This window comes from Bos indicus, chromosome 14, assembly GCF_029378745.1.
Source record: "Bos indicus isolate NIAB-ARS_2022 breed Sahiwal x Tharparkar chromosome 14, NIAB-ARS_B.indTharparkar_mat_pri_1.0, whole genome shotgun sequence".
Lineage (NCBI taxonomy): Eukaryota > Metazoa > Chordata > Mammalia > Artiodactyla > Bovidae > Bos > Bos indicus.
Window position 1 is genome coordinate 71,610,039 of NC_091773.1, and position 22,277 is coordinate 71,632,315.

Sequence of the window (22,277 nt, forward strand, 5' to 3'; positions counted from 1 at the left end):
TTTGCTGTCCCACTACTGGCTTGAGGCAGGATTCCAAAATGAGAGTTGACAATGCTGATGTTACTGCCATAGAATGAGCTCCCAGAAATGGTTGTTTCCAGATTCTCTATCCCCATGGGGAGCCCCAGTTGCTTCCTGCCTCTCTGGGAGGCTCTCTGAGTCAGCAAGTGGATCTGACCACGCTCCTCTCAAGACTGTTGCCTCTGTGCCGGGAGGCAAAGCTTGTGAGGTTTGGGTCATGCCCTTTGAGAGCAGAGAGTCTATTCCTGTAGCTTTCTGGTTTTCCCAAACACAAGACTTCCTGGTTTTCAAAGCCAAGTGTTCTGAGGGTTTGTCTTCCTGGTGCAGGATCCCCAGGCTAGGGAGCTTAGTGTGGGGATCAGACCCCTTAGTCCATGGGGAGGAACACTAAGATTTTGATATTATTTTCATTTGTGGTTTGACAACTTGAGGAAATGGGTTCTGACTATATGGCATCTCTCCCTCTCATATTCATCTCCGTGTTTTCCCTTCTTTACGTATTTAGTTGTAGAAGATTCTTTATGCTAGTCTTAATGTTGTTTTCATGGAGAATTGCTCTGTAAGTAGGTGTAATTTTAGTGTATCTGTTTGGAATGAGATGTGCTCATGGTCTTCCTACTTCATCATCTTGGCCACTTCTGCAAGATATTTTTAATGATGTAATTATAATTAGTAAAAATTGTATTCTCAAATACTTAGAGTTACATTTTGAGTTGCTTATTATTATCAGATAGCAGTTTGGAACCACTTAAATTTGATATTCTTATTTATGTGAGAACAATTGGAACATAAAGCTAGAGATAAGTTCAGTTCCTGGATAGTAAATATTTTTTTGAAAAAAATGAATAAACTGTACATTATTTTATTTTCTTATTGCTTTTTAATGAAAATTTGGCTTAGAAAGTAACATGTACTTAACAAATTATGGTTGAATAAATATAATTATGTTTATAGATCAACTCTACAAATTGCCCTAATGGAAAATAAATTCAAATCAGTCTCTATATTCATATTTAAGTCTAAAATGTAGAGGAAACATCTCTTACTGCTTTACAGATAATCACTATACAATGAATCATTCTTAAAGTGTGATCTGCATAAATAATGTTGCTGTTGATTATAGTGAAAGAGGGTCTTTACTTAAATAAGTTTGGGACACCTCGGTTCAAGTAAATTTCAATAGGCTTTTCTATTACAAGACTTCTCAGAGCCTTTTAATGAAATTGTATCTTGTGTAAAGGGGGGAATAGTATGCAGTGTTTTTTCAAGTATATATTGGCATAGAAACTTAATTTGAATGAACATATAATAGAGTTAGCGAGCCATAAACCACAACTTGGAAAATGCTACTACAGTGATTTTATTTTGCATACACTAAGGAACTGGAGATCATCCATTTAATATTTCCATATACTCTATTTGAATTCCAGTAAGAGAAAGCAATCAGAATATTATTATTGGTGGAATTGAATTTGCCAGGAATGCGAGCACAGCTTCCTCAGTAAAGACCTTGCCTTTGGAAACATCTCACCTCTTGGCAGCTCTCCAGAGTTCAGACTTGGCGGCCTCAAGGACAAAGCACAAGGTGTGTTTATTTGATTTAACATTTGGCAAAAGGTGTTTTGACTTGTGGTTTGTTTTCTTTCACTTTGTTTTTCTTGTTTTTGTTTGTTTTTGGCAATGAACTTGAGTTTGGAATTTGTTCTTTCTTATGGGAGGCAGGATTACGATGGGGAAATGTTTTTACTTGAATTTATTTTGTGATTTTGGATAAATCCAAGAAAACAGAGTGAGGTGTATAAAACCATAAACCTTTATCTGATTAATTTGTTAAATCATTTAGTATTATTGTCTATGAGAATTTGTTGCCAAATTAAAATATTTGATCTCTCTTGATATTTGGTACACTATGATATTTTGGTACTTTACTGTATTTTGATAATTATACATTGGTTAAAAGGTAATGGCACCCCACTCCAGTACGCTTGCCTGGAAAATCCCATGAATGGAGGAGCCTGGTAGGCTGCAGTCTGTGGGGTCGCTGAGTCGGACATGACTGAGCGACTTCACTTTCACTTTTCACTTTCATGCATTGGAGAAGGAAATGGCAACCCACTCCAGTGTTCTTGCCTTGAGAATCCCAGGGATGGGGGATCCTGGTGGGCTGCCGTCTGTGGGGTCGCACAGAGTCGGACACAACTGCAGCGACTTAGCAGCAGCAGCAGCAAAATCAATGTACCTGCATATAAGCAATTAAGGTCATAGAACAAATTAAGATCATAAAATATCTATTATTCAACATTATTTTAAATCTTTCTTGATTAATTGATACATTGATGTCTCATAAGTCTCGTGGAGAGAAGAAATTTGTCATAAAATGGAAGAAAATGGGCCCCTATTATTTATGTGACGTTATCCTCTACTGTCTTTTTCCACCCCTCATTCTAGTTAGAACTCTTCAGTGGTTCCCCATATATTTATGGTGTAGACTCCAGGGCACAGAGGAAGTAGGACACTTTTTATACTTGAAGGAGACGGGACACTTCTTGCACTGAGATCAAAGTACTGACATGATCAATGTTTGTGTCTGAGCACACGTATGCAGATTTTTGTCTGTTTGGTATATGTGTAAATATGTGTTTTGGTGTGTGTGAGAGAATGAGAGTGAACTGGCAAAGTCAGTTGACCTTACCTAAAGATCTATATTTTTGTGATTTGGGAAACAAACTCATGTGCCCAGACTGAGATGAAGATGTGTTTCAGGAGAAACACAACCTGGAGTTGCTACTGAATCAAACAGGAGATGAGATCAACTTGGGACTGAGAGGTTGCTGGGCAGAGTTCTGTACTTGTACAAAATCAGGTTAAACATTTTACTGTAAAAATTGCTTTGCAAAGTTCAATTGCTTTTTTTCTTTAAATTGTTCAGAGTTCAGTAATAATTTGAAAATAAACATTTTAAGTGAATTTTATGTATGCAATTTTCATTAAAAGGGCCCATGATATGTAATCTATTCCCTGCTCCCAAATTTTGGTCAAAATAATAAAGACCCAATAGTAGGGGAAATATTTCTAAAATTAGTGAGGTAGTTATCAAGTGCTTTTATAAAATCATTTTTATGATGGACCTTGAAATAAATAGTATGTTATAGTGAAGTTAATTTTCAAAAATAAAATAGAGAAGTGATTTGAATATTATTATATTTTTCTTAAGGGTTTTTTTTGGAAAACATTGGAATGGACTGTAATTTAAAGGATATCCTAAAATTATATTTCTTACTCAGCATTATATACTCAGCTCTATATATATATAGAGCTAGGGTAATTTTTAACATTTGGAATGCTAAATTTGGTACTGCAAATTCAAGTTTTGATCATTAATGGAACCAGTTTTATCTAATGTTTGATTACCACTGCTCTAGTAAAAAGAACCATACTTACCTAGCTAATTCAAGTGTGAATATATAAGAGAAATTGTGACATATAGGCTTAGAAATAACATCAAGGGTTTACAACTGAACTCCTGAGGAAGGAATAACAGAGAAGTAGTCCAAGTGTTGAATGGAGAAGATTCTTTTCTTAGACTGGAGAATAATTTGAGATTTCTGACAAAGATTAAATTGTTAGTTTAAAAAATGGGACCAATGTTCAAGATTTTTGTTGTTGTTCAGAAGCCTTCCATTTTAGAAAGTATTTTAGAATGCTCCTTATATACATAAACTGTAAGTATATAAGTGATAATCTATTCATCCAAAGTTTTCAACACATTAAGAAGAAGACCATATATGTAAGTTGTTGTTTTAAGTTATCCAAAGATATTTTTGCTGAAGCCACTTAGCTGATGATAGAAGATGGTTAGGAGACCAAATGATAGCAGAAAGGGTACTATTTATATGTAATTAAGTTACACATAGATATTATGAGACCATCCTTTTCTTTTTTTCTTTATGTATCTCAGTGACTTTTTACATGAATGTAAGGTCTTCAAGTTCAGATTAGTTTTTTTCTCTTAAAAAGCTTATTTGGACTGTATGGTGACTCCACAGTGAGTAAGTGATTAAGTCAGTATGATGTAATGATGCTAACAACATTTATCCAGCACTTACTATGTGAGGAGCACCATGTTAAGTACTTTAAATGAACTAGCAATTTAATTTAACACTTACAGCAGCCACATGAGATAGGAATTCTTACTGTACTGATTTGAAAAATGGTAAACGAGCTTAGCTTAGTAAACAATTAAAAAGGGACAGAACCAGAAAGGAAATAAGTTAAAGCAAGGAAGAGTTAACTCATACTTTATCAGACTCATCTCCTTATAAAAGAGAACTTATAGTAATATTTTAAAATTCAAAGCTTTTAAAATCAAATTTATAATAATTAAGCATAAAATGTGGATGTTTTAAGTTAACATAATAGGTCTGGAAAATATCTGTTCAAAAATGTACTGAGTATCCAGTGTTCTAATTTATTTGAGATTTTTTAGTGTACAAACAACTGTACAAACATTCTACTGAAGGGAAGTCAGAAAATAAAAAATAGACTAAATTTAATATGAAAAGAGCTTTTTCACCTTTTAAAAGTAACAATTGAAAGGTCTAAGGTAAAATAACTTTCCTGTTGCAACACTGATCATCTAATTGTTCATATTTTGTCATGCTTGCATCAGATCATGAAGAAATGAAATAATGATTGCTATAATATGGTTATTCATTTTAAATATTATTGACCATGACTTTGAAGAAATCTCTTCTCTCCTCCCTTCTTATACACTGAAGATGCAGCATTCCAAGAAAGCAATTAAATGTCATTTGTAAAAGAACTTTATTTTCTATAATTACAGACCTAGGCGGTCTGTGGCTTAAACGGATCGACAGTGAGAAGTCTTAGGACATATTTTTCCTATGAAGGACACATTTAAGTGCATTTTAGCATCAAAATAGCTACAAATGCTCATGATTAAAGACTCAGTCTTCTTTTTGTTTGCAGTATATAGGGGTGTGTTTATGTGTGTATAGAAAAAAAGAGGAAGCGAAAGAATAAACATGAAGATGATAATGAATTATGCCAAGGCTCCCTAGGTGTTTTGTTTTAGTAGCTTTTCAGAATCCTACCACTGTAATTCAGGGAATTGACTAAACATTTACCTTTATCATTAAAAGACAAAATACCATTTTTTTCTGTTCTCTGTTTCCTCTATTTTCTCTCAGGTGGTCTCATATTACTGTAGTGGATATTCTTTTATGTAGCCGTCTCTACTATACCACTCTGAATGTCTCTGCTCGGTGGATCATCTCGCATCTATTCTTTCTTGTGAATGCTTTAAGGAGTTAAAAAATGGATATGGTTTATGAACTTCGTTATTGAAGACGTAATAATGTGGCACAGTGAAAAATTGAAGTGTTCAATCACAAGGTCATTAACAAAGAACGAAAAATAATTAAGGGCAAAAGATGAAAGGAGGTTTTAAGGTAAATTTGAAATTGAAGCATGAAAACACCACTGTCTTGAGAGAGGCATAGGAGAGATTTTTGCAGAGGACAGAACCTGTATTGAAAGTCTGGTTCTGTAGTAACTAGACTTCTGTACTGAAAGAGATAACGTGTTAGTCTTAGGAACAGGCTATAAAAAAATTTTGGAAAAAGGTAGCAAAAGTGACAAATGTATTATAGTTAAAAAATAAACGGTAAGGGAATATGATTCATCAAGGGGAAATTTGGACCAGAGATTGTGATTATGGTCAATAATGTGAAAAAGTTGAACAATTATTTTTTATTTTGGGCTTTCCTGGTAGCTCAGCTGGTAAAGAATCTGCCTGCAATGCAGGAGACCCTGGTTCAATTCCTGGGTTGAACAGTTGAAAAATTATATTTTTTCTTTATTAATTGCTTCATGAAGTTTATTAGTGCACTCAGTTGTTTACTTTCATAAAATTCCATTTTGTAAAATGAACCAAAAGGGCAAGTTTAAACGCAGGGGCCCAGAAGAGTTCACAGCCTTTTTATGACATTCATTTCCAAATGCCTATTTGAAAGAGAATGTCCTGGTTTACGATTTTCTTTTTTTTTTTTTTTTTTTTACTTTTAGAAAGAGGCAGATGGTATGAAAACTGGACTCCCTTGTTTAAAGGGAATGTTGATATTTATAACCAAGCTTATCTCCAGCAAGATTTGTTTTTTGCAGCTGTTCCAGGTTGAAAAAAAATATATTAAAGTCCTGGCTTGTTTTTCTTTCCATATTTGGGGTGGGGGGGAGAATCTTCAGAATGTGAAAAAGTGATGTTTGATTTTAAACATGAATGCAATGTAAACTGTGATTTTTTTGCTTCTATATGTGAATTTTCTGTTTGTATGCTGTGATGATATTACTCTTTTTGTTTCACTGATCTATTTCCTAGATACATCACACTTGGGAAATAATTTACTTATCATTTTCCTATCATCAAAGTATTCTAGGAAATGTAGATTTTCTCTGAGTTAGCCTTTATTATTAAACTATTTTCTGACTTTTCATTTTGATATATTAGTCATTTTCTTTCTTCCCAGAGTGAGTATATTTTTCACTGGGAAATAAATGTTTTCTGTCCTTTTTTATAGTTATATTATTTTTAATAAGGTGTGATATTCTTTGCTTCTATTTTCAGTTGTAAATGCTGCTATGTCTCTGAACATATATATCTTAGCAACTTCCTTTAATAATTTCATTGAAAATAAATTGCACTTTGTACTCTAAAATTAATACATGGAGCTGTCTCATTGGGAACATGACAACACTGGAATGAATATCTAAGTTCAGTTGAGTTCAGTCACTTAGTTGTGTCTGATTCTTTGTGACCCCATGGACTGAAGCATGCCAGGCCTCCCTGTCCATCACCAACTCCAGGAGCTTTTACTCCAGGAGCCGGTGATGCCATCCAACCATCTCATCCTCTGTCAGCCCCTTCTCCTCCTGCCTTCAATCTTTCCCAGCATCAGGGTCTTTTCATGTGAGTCAGTTCTTCGCATCAGGCGGCCAAAGAATTGGAGCTTCAGCTTCAGCATCAGTCCTTCCAGTGAATATTCAGGACTGATTTCCCTTAGGTTGGACTGGTTGGATCTCCTTGCAGTCCAAGGGACTCTCAAGAGTCTTCTCCAGCACCACAGTTCAAAAGCATCAATTTTTTGGTGCTCAACCTTCTTTATGGTCCAACTCTCATATCCAAACATGACTACTGGAAAAACTGTAGCTTTGACTATATGGACCTGTGTCTGGAAAGTGATACCTCTGCTTTTTTTTTTTTTTCCTCCTTTTTTTTTGCCACTTTATTTTTTAATTGAAGGATAACTGCTTTACAGACTTTTATGGTTTTCTGTCGAACATCAACAAGAATCAGCGTTAGGTATACACCCATGTTCGCTCCCTCTTTAACCTCCCTTCCATCTCCCTCCCCATCCCACCCTTCTAGATTGTCACAGAGCCCCTGTTTGAGTTCCCTGAGTCATACAGAAAATTCCACTGGCTATTTTATATATGGTTTGTCATAGCTCTTCTTCCTCGTAGCGAGCGTCTTTCAATTCCATTGATGCAGTCATCATCCATAGTGATTTTAGAGCCCATGAAAATAAAAGTCTGTCACTATTTCCACCTTTTTCCATCTGTTTGCCATGAAGTGATGGGACTGGATGCCAGGATCTTAGTTTTTTGAGTGTTGAATTTTAAGCAAGGTTTTTCACTCTCCTTTTTCACCTTCATCAAGGGGCTTTAGTTCCTCTTTGCTTTCTGCCATTAAAATGGTATCATCCACCTATCTGAGGTTGTTGATAGTTCTCCTGGCAATCTTGGTTCCAACTTGTGATTCATCCAGCCCAACTTTTTGCATGCTGTACTCTGCATAGAAGTTAAATAAGCAGAATGACAGTATACAGACTTGATATTTTCCTTTCCCAATTTTGAACCCATCCATCGTTCCATTCACTCTAGTATGTTAGTTCATTTTACAAATGCCATTTTTCCTTGCATTAGTGTTTGCCTAATGTGGGTTTAGTAAAAATTTAAATGGAATTCTCACAATAAACAAATTAACTTGAAACATTCAGTAAAACTTGCTAGTATTCTATTACTCTGTACTTTTACCATGTAATAAAGCAAGTGATTCTATAAGAGGTGTGAAACTGCAAACAAAAGTCATCACTACTCCTGATTTTGTTGTTATTGCTCATGTTCCCAATGGATACCATATGAGTGAGCACTTAAAGATCATTGACCTGAAGTTGTCTATATTCATTTCTACTTTTTTAACCAGAAGATCCAAAGTGTATGTTTCTCAAATTCTTTGAAAATAATAAAAATAAGAAAGATGAAAGGATGTTTTTTCAATTAGTACTATAGATATCTGAATAACATTTAGTTCAAATATCAATGGCTAAGGCAGAAATAAAATACATTATTTTATTATATGTTATGGCTGAAGGAGATTTGTGCTTAGTCATATTAGAAGTGACAGTGCATAAAGGAAAGTGATATAAATATATATTTATAAACTATATTAAAATAATTGAATTTTTAATTCAGAAGCATTTATGTATTTCCAAGGTTTGCAGCCTTTCATTTTGAACATCATCATTATTCTATTAGTTCATGGGAAAAATAGCACACTGTTCACAATAATCACCCTCTTTTTTTTTTGAAATATTCTTCTAGAGGACTTGATTCTGAGATAAAATGTTAGCTTGTATGAAGGAGGATTTAATTAACTCTGTTGAAAATTGACCAGCGGGAAAGAGAGAAAACTTGCAAAGTAGTAATGCCAATTTATAGAGAATAAAAATTGATTGTAAAATAGAAACCTTTAAAGGAAATGTTAGTAGAGTATAATGGCAGTTTAATTTCCTGATAAGAATGTAGCTTGGAGAGCATCTAACAAACTTTATACGTTTCTTTTTTTGTCTTTAAAAATAATTAGTGAGAATTCCCTGGTAATGGTTAGGATTCAGTGCTTTCACTGTGGGAACCAGATCCAGTTCCTGGTTGGGGAATTAAGAACTTGCAAGCTGTGTGGTGCTGCCATAAAAACAAAACAAAACAAACAAAGAAACAAAAACAAAACCAAAATAAATAATTACTAATGATAACCAATAGCTATGTTTAACTGATTCAATAAACTAGATACTAGCTAATTCATTTCCAGACATGTATTAGTTTTCTATAATGCATAGCACGTTACCATAAACTTAGTGGCTTACATCACAGTTACTTATTAGCTCACAATTTTGTGGGTCAGGAGTCCAACATGGTCGTAATAGGTTTTCTCCTTGGGATCTTGCAAACCTGAAATCGAATGCCAACCAGACTGTTCAAGGTTTTGTGAAAGAATCTACTTCTAAGTTCTTATAGGTTGTGGGCAGAATTTAATTTCCTGTGGTTGTAGGACTGAAGACCTCCTCCTTTCCTTCTTGGTTGACTGATCTCCTCCATGTCACCTTTATTTCTTGCTACATGGACCCTTCCATCAATGGAGAGTTTCTTATTCATAAAATTCCTTTGAATTTCTCTGACTTGTCTTACTTTGACTTCTTGACTGTGATTTAAAATGCTCGTATGATTAGATCAGTACCACCTGGATGATGTCCTTATTTTAAAGTCAGCTGATGTAGAACATTAACTAAATGTGTGAAACCCTTTTGCTGTTAATGTAACATAATCTTAGGAGTTATATTTTGTCATATTTACAGATTCTACCCACACTGTAGATGAGGAAGAGATTTGCAAAGAACAGCATATTGGAGGCAATCTTAGAATTCTACCAATCACGTTTGATATAGTCATTGCCTATCAGTATAATGTATGGGTAATTTTTAATTTACTGGGTGCTCCAGGGTTGCCTCATTATTTTTGTAGTTAATACCAGCTCTTTCTTTCTCTACTTACTTACCATTTTTGTATTTACATCTAACATCCTACTTTTTACAGTAAGTAGAATTATTGCTATTATTATATCTTTTTTCTTATCTGTGTTTAGAACAGATGAGACATAGGAACCCACATATTGAGATTCCTACTTTTAAAAAGTAGCTAATGAATTCCTATGGAGAGTTATTCTTGGTCTCTCTTGGTCATTCAAAACTGTTTTGAGAAAACACAGTTAATTGTAAAAAGCTATATTGTATTTAGGAATTGATAGGGCAGAAATAGAATAATGAATTATATATTTTACCCCAGGCTCCCCAGACAACAGATTCTGAGGCACAGCTTAAACTTGGATGCCATACTAGGGAGATAAGAGTGAGTGAAAAATAGAAGAAAAAAAAACTAGATAAGGAGGAAAAACAAATATAAGGTGGTTACTGAACTGGCCACAGTGTAAGAGAAAATATAGACTTTTATTTAGTCATGTGGGACATCTCCAGGCTGGCTGTATAGAGCCAATTAGTTGGATTGAGGAAGAGAAAGAAATTTATCTGCTAACATCTTCCTGTCACTTATTTTTTATTGGTCAAAGCTCTATCCTTGTACTTTTCAGATTGCCTTGGGGCTCTGGGGCTTGGGATTTGGAAGTGGTGGGAGAAGCCAAGCTTCTTATCGATCTACGTGTAGGCATTGCTGTCGCTGTGGAGGTGGTGTTGGAAATAGTACCTTCACCTTTACCCTCACCCACCCCCCAGAGGAAGCCATGTCAGCTAGCACTGTTAGATTAGTTGTGGGTAATTGCTGGTGCTATGCATTGGGCAAGTGACTGAGCATCCAGGAGACAGTGAATGTGGGAAAATACATAAGTTGGGTCTAACAGAGAATGTTGTGTAGTGATTGCATCTGGTCAACTTCTTTAAAGAAGTTGAGTCTTTAAAGTCTTTAAATCATCTTTAAATAATTTAATCTTTAAATATTTAAATAATCTTTAAGGATTATTTGTAATATGTAAGTGTGCCTTTGATAGGATGCAGGTCACAGTTCAGTTCAGTTCAGTTCAGTCGCTTAGTCGTGTCCGACTCTTTGCGACCCCATGAATCACAGCACACCAGGCCTCCCTGTCCATCACCAACTCCCGGAGTTCACTCAGACTCACGTCCATCGAGTCAATGATGCCATCCAGCCATCTTATCCTCTGTCGTCTCCTTCTCCTCCTGCCCCCAATCCCTCCCAGCATCAGAGTCTTTTCCAATGAGTCAACTCTTCGCATGAGGTGGCCAAAGTACTGGAGTTTCAGCTGGTCACAGTTAGAACTCCTTAAATGTTTAAGAAGTTTAATTTTTACATAGAATATCCTCCTTTGTTCACAGACGTGAAGTGAAGTGCAGTGAAAGTCATTCAGTCATGTCCAACTCTTTGCGACCCCATGGACTATACAGTCCACAGAATTTTCCAGGCCAGAATACTGGAGTGGGTAACAGTTCCCTTCTCTAGGGGATCTTCCCAACCCACTGATCGAACCCAGGTCTCCCACACTGCAGGTGGATTCTTTACCAGCTGAGGTTCTCAGATAGTCCTTTCACAATTTATATAGCTTTTTTTTTTTTTTAAAGATGGGGAAATTAACCAAGCATAATTAATGTGATATATCATTTCTTTGGATATCCTTTGTTAGTTGAGTCCTAGAGTTTTACTGAAAGGCATCAATCTTGTGGATGTGTTGCTTTCAAATATGAGCATTCAACTAGGTCAATATTTTTTTACCAATGTAGACAAAAGCCAGTTGTCTATTTTCACATGATTACTGTAATAGCAGAATCTGAGATTAGTATTTACGTGATCCTTCTTAGAAAAAGATTTTGTTATTATTTATTTTTTGCTATTGTTAGTAGGATCAGTGTAGGGTTGAACTCAGGTTCTCCGATAAGGCTTGTTTAAAGGTTAAGAACAAACAGATGTATTTCATCTCTGATGTTTCTTCTGATTCTGTGATTCTGTTGTACTAAATAAACTGATATGCTGGCTAGTTATTATCAGCTCCTGCCTTTAAAATATTTAAGGTAGGTTCCATGACTTCAACACTGACATTCTTATTCGCAAGTTTAGGTATACTCATATGTCTTTTCAACAGTGAGGCTGGGAATCCCTGAGCCTTTTGAGGTTCCTGGGTGGCGGATCAGCCCCAGGGCAGCCAGCACAGCAGAAAGGCCTGGGAGCCCTCCACTCCTGGGCATCCTCCAACATTTGTAAGCTCCGGTCAAAAAATCCAGCAGAGCCTTTGCTCAGGCCCTGGGGCAGCACATTGACCAACACTCAGTATCCAGTAAAGGTTTGGTTGTTGTTGTTCAGTTGCTAATTCATGTCTGACGCTCTGCAACCCTATAGACTGCAGCATGCCAGGCTTCCCCAGTCTTTCACCAACTCCCTGACTCTGCTCAAAGTCATGTCCATTGAGTCAGTGATGCCATCCAACCATCTCATCCTCTGTCAACCCCTTCTTCTCCTGCCTTCAATCTTTCCAAGCATCAAGGTCCTTTCAAATGAGTCAGCTCTTCACATCAGGTGGCCAAAGTGTTGGAGCTTCAGCTTCAGCATCAGTCCTTCCAATGAATATTCAGGGTTGATTTCCTTTAGATTGACTGGTTTGATATCCTTGCAGTGCAGGGGACTCTCAAGAGTCTTCTCCAACACCACAGTTCTAAGGCATCAATTCTTCGGTGCTCAGCCTTCTTTATGGTCCAACTCTCACATCCATACATGACTACTGGAAAAACTGTAGCTTTGATTAAATGGACTTTTGTTGGCAAGGGCTCTACTTTTTAATACACTGTCTAGGTTTGTCATAGCTCTTCTTCCAAGGAGTAAACATCTTTTAATTTCATGGCTGCAGGCACCACCCACATTTTAGAGCCCAAGAAAATAAGGTCTGTCACTGTTTCCATTGCTTCCCCGTCTGTTTGCCATGAAATGATGGGACCAGATTCCGTGATCTTCATTTTTTGAATGTTGCATTTTAAGCCACCTTGTTCACTTTGCTCATTCACCTTCATCAAGAGGCTCTTTGGTTCCTCTTTGCTTTCTGCCATAAGGATGGTGTCATCTGCATATCTGAGGTTATTGATATTTCTTCCAGCAATCTTGATTCCAGCTTGTGCTTCATCTAGCCTGCAATTTCGCATGATGCACTCTACATGCAAGTTAAATAAGCAGGTTGACAATATATAGACTTGAGGTACTCCTTTCCCGATTTTGAACGAGTCCATTGTTCCATGTCCAGTTCTGACTGTTCCTTCTTGACCTGCATACAGGTTTCTCAGGAAGCAGGTAAGATGGTCTGGTGTTCCCATCTCTTTGAGAGTGTTCCATAGTTTGTTGTGATCCACGCAGTCAAAGAATTTAGCATAGTCAATGAAGTAGAAGTAGGTGTTTTTCTGGAATTTTCTTGCTTCTTCTATGATCCAGCGGATGTTGGCAATTTAATGTCTGTTTCCTCTGCTGTTTCTAAATCCAGCTGGTACATCTGGAAGTTCTTGGTTCACATATTATTGAAGTCTAGCTTGAAGGGTTTTGAGTATTACCTTGCTGGCATGTGAGTATTACCTTGTTAGCATGTGAAATGCCTGCAATAGTCTGGTAGTTTGAACATTCTTTGGCATTGTCCTTCTCTTGGATTGGAATGAAAACACACATTTTCCAGTCCTATATCCACTGATTTTCCCAAATTTGCTGCCATATTAAGTGTAGCACTTTAACAGCATCATCTTTTAGGATTTTGAATAGTTTGGCTGGAATTCCATCACCTCCACTAGCTTTGTTTGTAGTGACGATTCCTGAGACCCACTTAATTTCATACTCCAGGATGTCTGGCTCACATGATTGTGATCACATGATTGTGACTGATCACACGATTGTGGTTAACTGAATCATTAAGATGTTTTCTGTATAGTTTGTCTGTGTATTCCTGCCACCTCTTCTTAATATCTTCTGCTTCTGTTAGGTCCATACCATTTCTGTCCTTTATCATGCCCATGTTTGCATGAAATGTTCCCTTGGTATCTCTAATTTCCTTGAAGAGATTTCTGGTCTTTCCCACATTATTGTTTTCCTCTATTTCTTTGCAGTGTTCACTTAGGAAGGCTTTCTTACCTCTCCTTGGTATTCTGCATTCAGATGGGTATATCTTTCCTTTCCTAGACCAGTGAAAGTTTACACACTCAGGAGGATCAGCAGTGGGGCAGCTGGTAGCTGGGCATGTCCTACGACTATGTGGAATAGCTGAAGGGCATGTCCCTGCTTGTCTGGGCCTGAGAAAACATTGTCCACTGGAGAAGGGAATGGAAAATCACTGTCTTGCCTTGAGAACCCTATGAAAAGTATGAAAAGGCAAGAAAAATATGACACCAAAAGATAAGCATTCCAGATTGATAGGTTTCCAGTATACTACTGGAGAAGAGCAGAGAAATAGCTCCAGAAAGAATGAGGAGGCTAAGCCAAAGGAGAAATGACAGCCAGTTGTGCATGTCTGGTGATGAAAGTAAAGTCCGATGCTGTAAAGAACAATATTGCATAGGAACCTGGAATGTTAGGTCCATGAATCAAGGTAAATTGGACGTGGTCAAACAGGAGATGGCAAGAGTGAACATTGACATTTTATGAAGCAGTGAACTAAAATGGAGGGGAATGGGGCAAATTTAATTCAGATGACCATTGTATCTACTACTGTGGGCAAGAACTCCTTAGAAGAAATGGAGTAGCCCTCTCATGGTCAAAAAAAGAGTCCAAAATGCAGTTCTTGGGTGCAGTCTCAAAATCAACATAATGATCTTGGTTCAGTACCAAGGAAAACCATTCAACATCACAGTAATGGAAGTCTATGCCCCAACCACTAACACCAAAGAATCTGAAGTTGAACAACTCTATGAAGCACTCTAGGTGAGTGACCACACCATCGTGGTTATCTGAGTCATTGAAACCATTTTTTAGTAGTTCTTCTGTGTATTCTTTTCACCTCTTATTTTCTTCTGGTTCTGTTAGGTCCTCACGGTTTCAGTCCTTTACTGTGCCCATCCTTGCATGAACTATTCCCTTGATATCACCAGTTTTCTTGAGGAGATCTCTAGTCTTTCCCATTCTACTATTTTCCTCTGTGTCTTTGCACTGATCCCTTAGGTCGGGGCCAGGGATATAGGTCCTTGGGATACATAAATACATCTTTGAAGGAGTGGGGCACCCAAGGAGAGCACATGTAGACTGGTTGTACTGTGCTGTGCTTAGTCACTTAGTCATGTCCGACTCTGCAACCTCAGGGACTGTAGCCCACCAGGCTCCTGTGTCCATGGGGATTCTCCAGGCAAGAATACTGGAGTGGGTTGCTATCCCCTCCTCCAGGGGATCTTCCCAGCCCAGGGATCAAACCCAGGTCTCCCGCATTGCAGGCAGATTCTTTACCAGCTGAGCCACCAGCGAAGCCCAGTTGTACTGTGGGTGGCACCAAAATTTAACAAGCAGACTGAGGAAAAAATGCTTATGATGATTGTAAGCAGTAAATCAAGGTGATGGAGGTGGAAAATCGGGTGAGTACTGACTTGAACACTAATGCCTAAGAGTTTCAATACTAAGTACAGTTGGCCTTCCATATCCTTGGGTTCTGCATCCACTGATTCAACCAACAATGGATCAAAATGGTTCAAAACGAGAAAAAAATTCCAGAAAGTTTCAAAAAGCAAAACTTGAACTTGCCACATGCAACTAGTTTCATAGCATTTGTATTGTATTAGGTATTGTAAATAGTCTAGCCATGATTTAAAGTATGTGGCTGTATGTATATAGGTTATATTGGAGAAGGAAATGGCAATGCACTCCAGTATTCTTGCCTGGAGAATTCCATTGACAGAGGAGCCTGGTGGGCTGCAGTCCATGGGGTCACAAAGACTCAGATACGACTGAGCGACTTTATATGCAAATGTTGTATTATCTTATATAAGGGGCTTGAACGTGAAAGATCCTGGCATCCTTGGGGATTCTAGAATTATGAGGGACAGTTGTACTCTACTGCCACATATCACCAAGAGGGAGGTTTCATAAATAAGAACTGTTTGTCCTGTGGCACAGCCTATCTTGTGGTATTCTCTTATCTGCAGCATATGTTGTCTAAAATAGTCATCTGTTTCCTGAAATGTAAATATTCCCGAAGAAGATTTGCCATTCTAACCTTCACCCTACAACACCTTGTAAAAGACAAACCAGTTGAGCTACAGTGTGTTGTGAATTGCCCTTGTGTGCTTCATAGTTGGGGTTAGAGTAATACTGATGGGCCCTGGTTTATAGTTGTTCAGCTGGTGTCACAGGGCCTCATTGACATGAGACCTCAAAAGTGCCCTGATTTGGGATGTATAGTCACCCTATTTTAGGTTCCTATTGACAGAATATTTCTTTCACATCTGAAGCTGCGGAGCTGGTTGATAAGCATGTCTCTTAACCAGTTCTTGATAACTTTTATTCATTAACCGGATGCTTATTCTCTTCCGTTATAATCCTAAATCAGCTTTCTGAAAATCCCTTTATTTCACCAAACTTTACATGAAACAAAATTTTATAGGGTGATAATGTGCAAAATTTGAAAAGTTGGACAAGTAACATTGGAAATGTGGCATTTTCAAATCTTCTCTTAGAGACTGACAAGGCACAAGTGGAGACTTGGTAAAGCTCTTCAGTAAAGCCAAACTAATAATAGTATAGTGTCCTAAAACATTTTGGGAACTTGATTCATGTTTACTTCAATGTAAAATACATGTAAATTAAGAAAAAGATTTTTAACTTTGAAATAAGCCAAACTTGGTTATAGTGATTTTGATAGATTTAGGGTGAATCAGAACATTTCATCTATACAGATATATTATTTTGAAATTCCCAGTCATATGTGTAACATTTGGGCTAAACATAACAAGTTGTACATTTTGCTCCTAAAACCTGTGTCTCAGGTAACTTATTGAAAGCTCTGAGAAGAATTTGCTAATATTACTTCACAGCCAAGAAAAGGGAGTTCATATTGAAGAATTATCATAAAACAAACATATATCTGTTTACTTAGGAATTTCAGAGATAAGAATAGATGCCATGTGAGATGTTTGCATCTAGAGCTTATTGTTTTCTCTCATCATTTAGCTACCAGTTTTTGATACCATCTGGATAGAATAAAGTTTTTTGTTGTTGGTATAATTGAAACAATCTTGGGTTTCATAAAATTCTCTTAAAATAACCTAGTTTAAAGGGATTATAAGTATTGAAAAATCAGTTTGTGACCTTTATAACTAGAATCCTATTTTTAATTACTCAATTTCTCGTCAGGAAAAACAATCTGAAGGTGTTTTGGTACAAGATACGAAACTGCCTTTTCTCTACTTCAACTCACTGAAGCCAAAGCTAGCCTTGGTATCTCTCTCATGCTGAGCTACTGTTAGTAGCTTGTAGCATGTGGTGTACACACTGCCTGACTTACTGATTTATATTTGAATTGTGGATGTCTTTGTTCTTTTTTACATGGTTGAGTACGTTTCTCTTCTTATATCCGCTTATATATTACTTTGTATTAGTAAAAGCAGGGTCTGCAGTATTATTTGGTACCATATTATGGTAACCTACATAAACTTTTTAAAAGTACAGTTTATACTCAAAATAACCTTTATTTGAAGTGTTAGTTGCTCAATCATGTCTGACTCTTTGCAACCCCTGGACTGTAGCCCAGGCCAGGCTCCTCTGTCCATGGAATTTCCAGGCAAGAATATTGGAGTGAGTTGCCATTTCCTTCTTAACCAGGGATCTTCCCAACCCAGGGATCGAACCCTGGACTCCTGAATTGCAGGCAGATTCTTTATCATCTGAGCCACCTGGGAAGCCCCCTTTATTTGAAAGACAGTATAATGTATGTCATTAGTGATTGTTTTATTAACTATTAAAAGTTATATGATAGGCCAGTCTAGCTTAATTAACACATCTTCTTTTATAAATATAGTACAGGAAATTAAAATACATTTCCAGTGAAAGTGAAAGAGGAGAATGAAAAAGTTGGCTTAAAGCTCAACATTCAGAAAACGAAGATCATGGCATCTGGGCCCTCACTTCATGGGAAATAGATGGGGAACAGTGGAAACAGTGTCAGGCTTTATTTTTTTGGGCTCCAAAATCACTGCAGATGGTGACTGCAGCCATGAAATTAAAAGATGCTTACTCCTTGGAAGGAAAGTTATGACCAACTGAGATAGCATATTCAAAAGCAGAGACATTACTTTGCCAACAAAGGTCCGTCTAGTCAAAGCTATGGTTTTTCCAGTAGTCATGTATGGATGTGAGAGTTGGACTGTGAAGAAGACTGAGAGCTGAAGAACTGATGCTTTTGAACTGTGGTGTTGGAGAAGACTCTTGAGAGTCCCTTGGACTGCAGGGAGATCCAACCAGTCCATTCTGAAGGAGAGCAGTCCTGGGTTTTCTTTGGAAGGAATGATGCTAAAGCTGAAACTCCAATACTTTGGCCACCTCATGCAAAGAGTTGACTCATTGGAAAAGACTCTGATGCTGGGAGGGATTGGGGGCAGGAGGAGAAGGGGACGACAGAGGATGAGATGGCTGGATGGCATCACCGACTTGATAGCCGTGAGTCTGAGTGAACTCCAGGAGTTGGTGATGGACAGGGAGGTCTGGCGTGCTGCGATTCATGGGGTTGCAAAGAGTCGGACACGACTGAGCGACTGAACTGAACTGAACTGAAACTTTGTAAATCATAATGATCATTTCTCTGCTTAGGAACACAGTCTAGATATAAATCCCTCCCAGATTTGAAGTGCCTATTCCTTTGATATTTATGCAATTCAGAATTAAAAAAAAATAATGTAACTAATCTCTCTACCGCTAAATGATGAGCGTTGTTGATGATACATGCAAGGCAGCTTTTTTTGTCTATTCTGGGCAGTATAAATTTAATGTGTTGTTTTCAAGTATGTCATGTGTCCAGATGCCACAACAATCTGTGCATTAGAAAGGCATTAAAATAAAAGTAAGTAAAATATTTGTTGATATTTTTTTTATGAAGACCAGTGAATTTGTGGTGCATTATGTTTGGATTAACTAATTCTATTAGGTTTCAGGAAAAACAAGTACATTGTTTTCTTATAGCCATTTGAAACATTTTATAATATGAATTTATAATAATACTCTGCCCTCACCACCTACCCCATACCTACTTCTCCCACTATATTACCTATTTCTGTTGATGATGGTATCATATCTCTAACCTAGTATTTTGCCAAGTATGGTCCACATACCAAATGAGTTTGAAAACTCTGACATGGAGTTGGTGCTTGTTTAAAATGCAGCTTCCTTGACCCCTTCCTCCCCAACATTACTGACCAGGTATCTCTGAAGAGTGCGACCTGGGACTTTGTTTTTTAATTATGACTCTACTTTTAAAGCACAGTTGGCTTCCCCATTTCCTCTGCCTCATGCCCCCATCCAGGGTGTTCCCATAGTCTAAAAGTCGAATACCAGACTGTCACTTCCTACCCACTTGCTGCATTCCTCCCCTAGTGGGTTGCCTTTGAATATAATTTGGCTTTTTTAAAGCTTATTAACTATGCTCAAACCTTCTAGTCTTTCTAATATCATTAAAAAGTATCTGATTTACTCACCACATTGCACAATACCCTTCTATAATTTTCTGTTGAATTCAGAAAAAGCCTGAGGTTTCAGCTGGTCCTGAAAAGCTTCCACGAGGCAGACTGCCCACTCGGCCTCTACTGAAAAGGCCAAAAGGTCTCATGGTCCCAGTGCAGGCTTCACATCTACTTCTAGCAGTGTTCCTCAAATGCTCCCACAGAGGAGAATTACCCAACAGCTGGTTAAAAAGAAAACTAGTGTCTTTCAAACATTAATGGCCTAAACAAACAAACAAACAAAAAACCCCTGGAGATTCCTGAACCTTATCCCTTGGGATTCCGGGAGCCCAGGAATCTATATTTTTGCTGGTGATGGAACACATTTTGGGAAATACTGGCCTAGGGCTTCTAGTCACTCCTGGTGAATTTGTGTGCCTAGTTAGACTCTTGAGTCCCGAGCCTTTTCCCTGGAACTGAGATCCTCAGGTCTGGGCAGCAGATTCTTCCCACTGGTACTGGGATCTCCCATTTTTACCCAGGTCTCAGCTGACTGCTGGGAGGCCTGGGTACTCCGTTCAATTTTGAGATGAGTTGGTTCAATATACTCTACATTCCTGCTATCTTGATTCACCATTTGGTGTTTTTAGTCACTAAGTTGTGTCTGACTCTGGCAAGCCCGTGGGCTGTAGCCTGCCAGGCTCCTCAGTCCATGGGATTCTCCAGGCAAGAATACGGGAGTGGGTTGCTATTTCCTTCTCCAGAGGATCTTCCTGACCCAAGAATTGAACCTGGGTCTCTTGCATTGCAGGCAGATTCTTTACCAACTGAGCTATGAGGGAAGCTGTCATTCACTGTTTAAGATGACCTATTTGACCATTTGTCCTCCCTTTAACACATATGCGTCATATTATTTTGTGGCCTATTTGTTTTTTTCTTTTTTTTTTTTGACCAGTCTTTTGCTATTTCCTTGTCTCTCTATACTTTTCTTTATGCCCCTCTTGAACCCCATATTTTCTCAAGCAGTTATTACTTTTACCTCTTGATGTTAATTGAAACCTTATTCTTGTCATAGACACCATTTCCCTGAAGCTTTTTAAAGCAGTGGCTATTCTTTGTTTAACCCTCCACATACCCATGGATTAAGAGTCAGTTGTTACCTTTTTATTTCTTTATTACCACTTCTAGATCGTTTCCTTTTCCGTGCATGTGGAGTGACAAGTAAAAAAAAGGCCTGACTCCTTTGTGCTTCATTCCATTAGACTGTAGTGCCATTTACCGCTCTTCTTTGCTGTTATCTGTGGACATTCAAAGCACAGAGTCTCCCTATCTTAGTTTTTCTTTCCATCCTAACTCCAATTGTACCACCCTCCTGCTACTGCTGCTGCTAAGTCACTTCAGCCATGTCTGACTCTGCGTGACCCCATAGACGGCAGCCCACCAGGCTCTCCTGTCCCTGGGATTCTCCAGGCAAGAACACTGGAGCGGGTTGCCATTTCCTTCTCCAATGCATGAAAGTGAAAAGTGAAAGGGAAGTCGCTCAGTTGTGTCTGACTCTTAGCGACCCCATGGACTGCAGCCTACCAGGCTCCTCCGTCCATGGGATTTTCCAGGCAAGAGTACTGGAGTGGGGTGCCATTGGTGCCTTCATTATTCATATGTATTGAAGTATGTATTATTCTGGTCTCACCTTTCCTTATCAGCCATAATGTTTTTCTATCATTTTAGTCACCCTCTATCATAACCTACTCCATCTCAATGATAACATAAATCACCTCACATGTTCTATTGATAACCTTTAGGTCTTCTCGAGTGAAATAAGACATTGGTAGTTTGGCTTCATCCAAATCTTTTAAGTCCAAAAATCAATCTACTTTCTTCTTAACTCTTAAATTGCTGCTATCCCCACTTCTTTTTTTAGATAATGTTTATTTTATTTTATTTTAATTAAAAATTATTTTGTATTAAATATAGCCAATTAACAATATTGTGGTAGTTTCAGGTGGACAGCAAAGGGACTCAGCCATAACATATACATATGCGTCTGTTCTCTGAAAACTCCCCTCCCATCTAGGCTGCCACATAACACTGAGCAGAGTTTCCTGTGCTATACAGTAGGATTTATTGGTTATTCATTTTTAAATATAGCAGTGTTTACATATCAGTCACAAACTCCCTAAATATCCCTCCCCCCCTTTACTTCTCCCGTAGCAAGCATAAGTTCATTCTCTAAATCTGTTGAGTCTATTTTCATTCCTTTTTGTATTCTGCATATGAGAGATGTCATATGATATTTCTCCTTCTCTGACTTACTTAACTGAGTATGACAATCCCTAGGTCCATCCATTCTGCCAAAAATAGCATTATTTTGTTCATTTTATGACTGAGTAATATCTAACTGTATATGTGGACCACGTCTTCTACATCTATTCCTCTGTCAATAGGCGTTTAGGTTGTTCTCTGTCTTGGCTATTGTAAACAGTGCTGTGACAAATATTGGGGTGCATGTATCCTATGTTTTTTCTCTGGATATATGCCCAGCAGTGGGAATGCAGGGTCATATGGCACCTCTGTTTTTAGTTTTTAAAGTACTACCAAATTCTGTATTGGATGTACCGATTTACATTCCCACTAACAGTGTAGGAGGGTTCCCTTCTCTCCACACCCTCTCCAGTGCCGAGGTCCAGCCCGGCTGATCCAGGGTATTCGAAGGAGAGATGGCATCGG

The 22,277-nt window shown here is 37.8% G+C and overlaps 1 protein-coding gene and 1 long non-coding RNA gene across 10 annotated transcripts in view; one reads left to right on the forward strand and one right to left on the reverse strand.

Annotated features, from left to right (window-relative positions):
* TRIQK (triple QxxK/R motif containing) overlaps positions 1 to 22,277 on the forward strand; it is a 116,145-nt gene that overhangs the window by 19,987 nt on the left and 73,881 nt on the right. For 6 of the 9 annotated variants that reach the window (XM_070802917.1, XM_070802918.1, XM_019973961.2 and 3 more), the window contains one exon: positions 1,452 to 1,606. The exons of the other annotated variants lie outside the window; for them this stretch is intronic. Coding sequence is in view for 4 of the 6 variants with exons in the window: in XM_019973961.2 (XP_019829520.2) it covers positions 1,452 to 1,606 (155 nt within the window). In the remaining 2 variants the exon portion in view is untranslated. The remainder of the gene's footprint in view (positions 1 to 1,451; positions 1,607 to 22,277) is intronic. 9 annotated transcript variants of the gene reach the window in all.
* On the reverse strand, positions 7,273 to 19,758 carry LOC139186972 (uncharacterized). Its single transcript, XR_011570673.1, has 2 exons — positions 19,587 to 19,758; positions 7,273 to 9,327 (listed from the first exon to the last, which is right to left on the reverse strand). It is a non-coding gene; the product is annotated as an uncharacterized lncRNA (long non-coding RNA).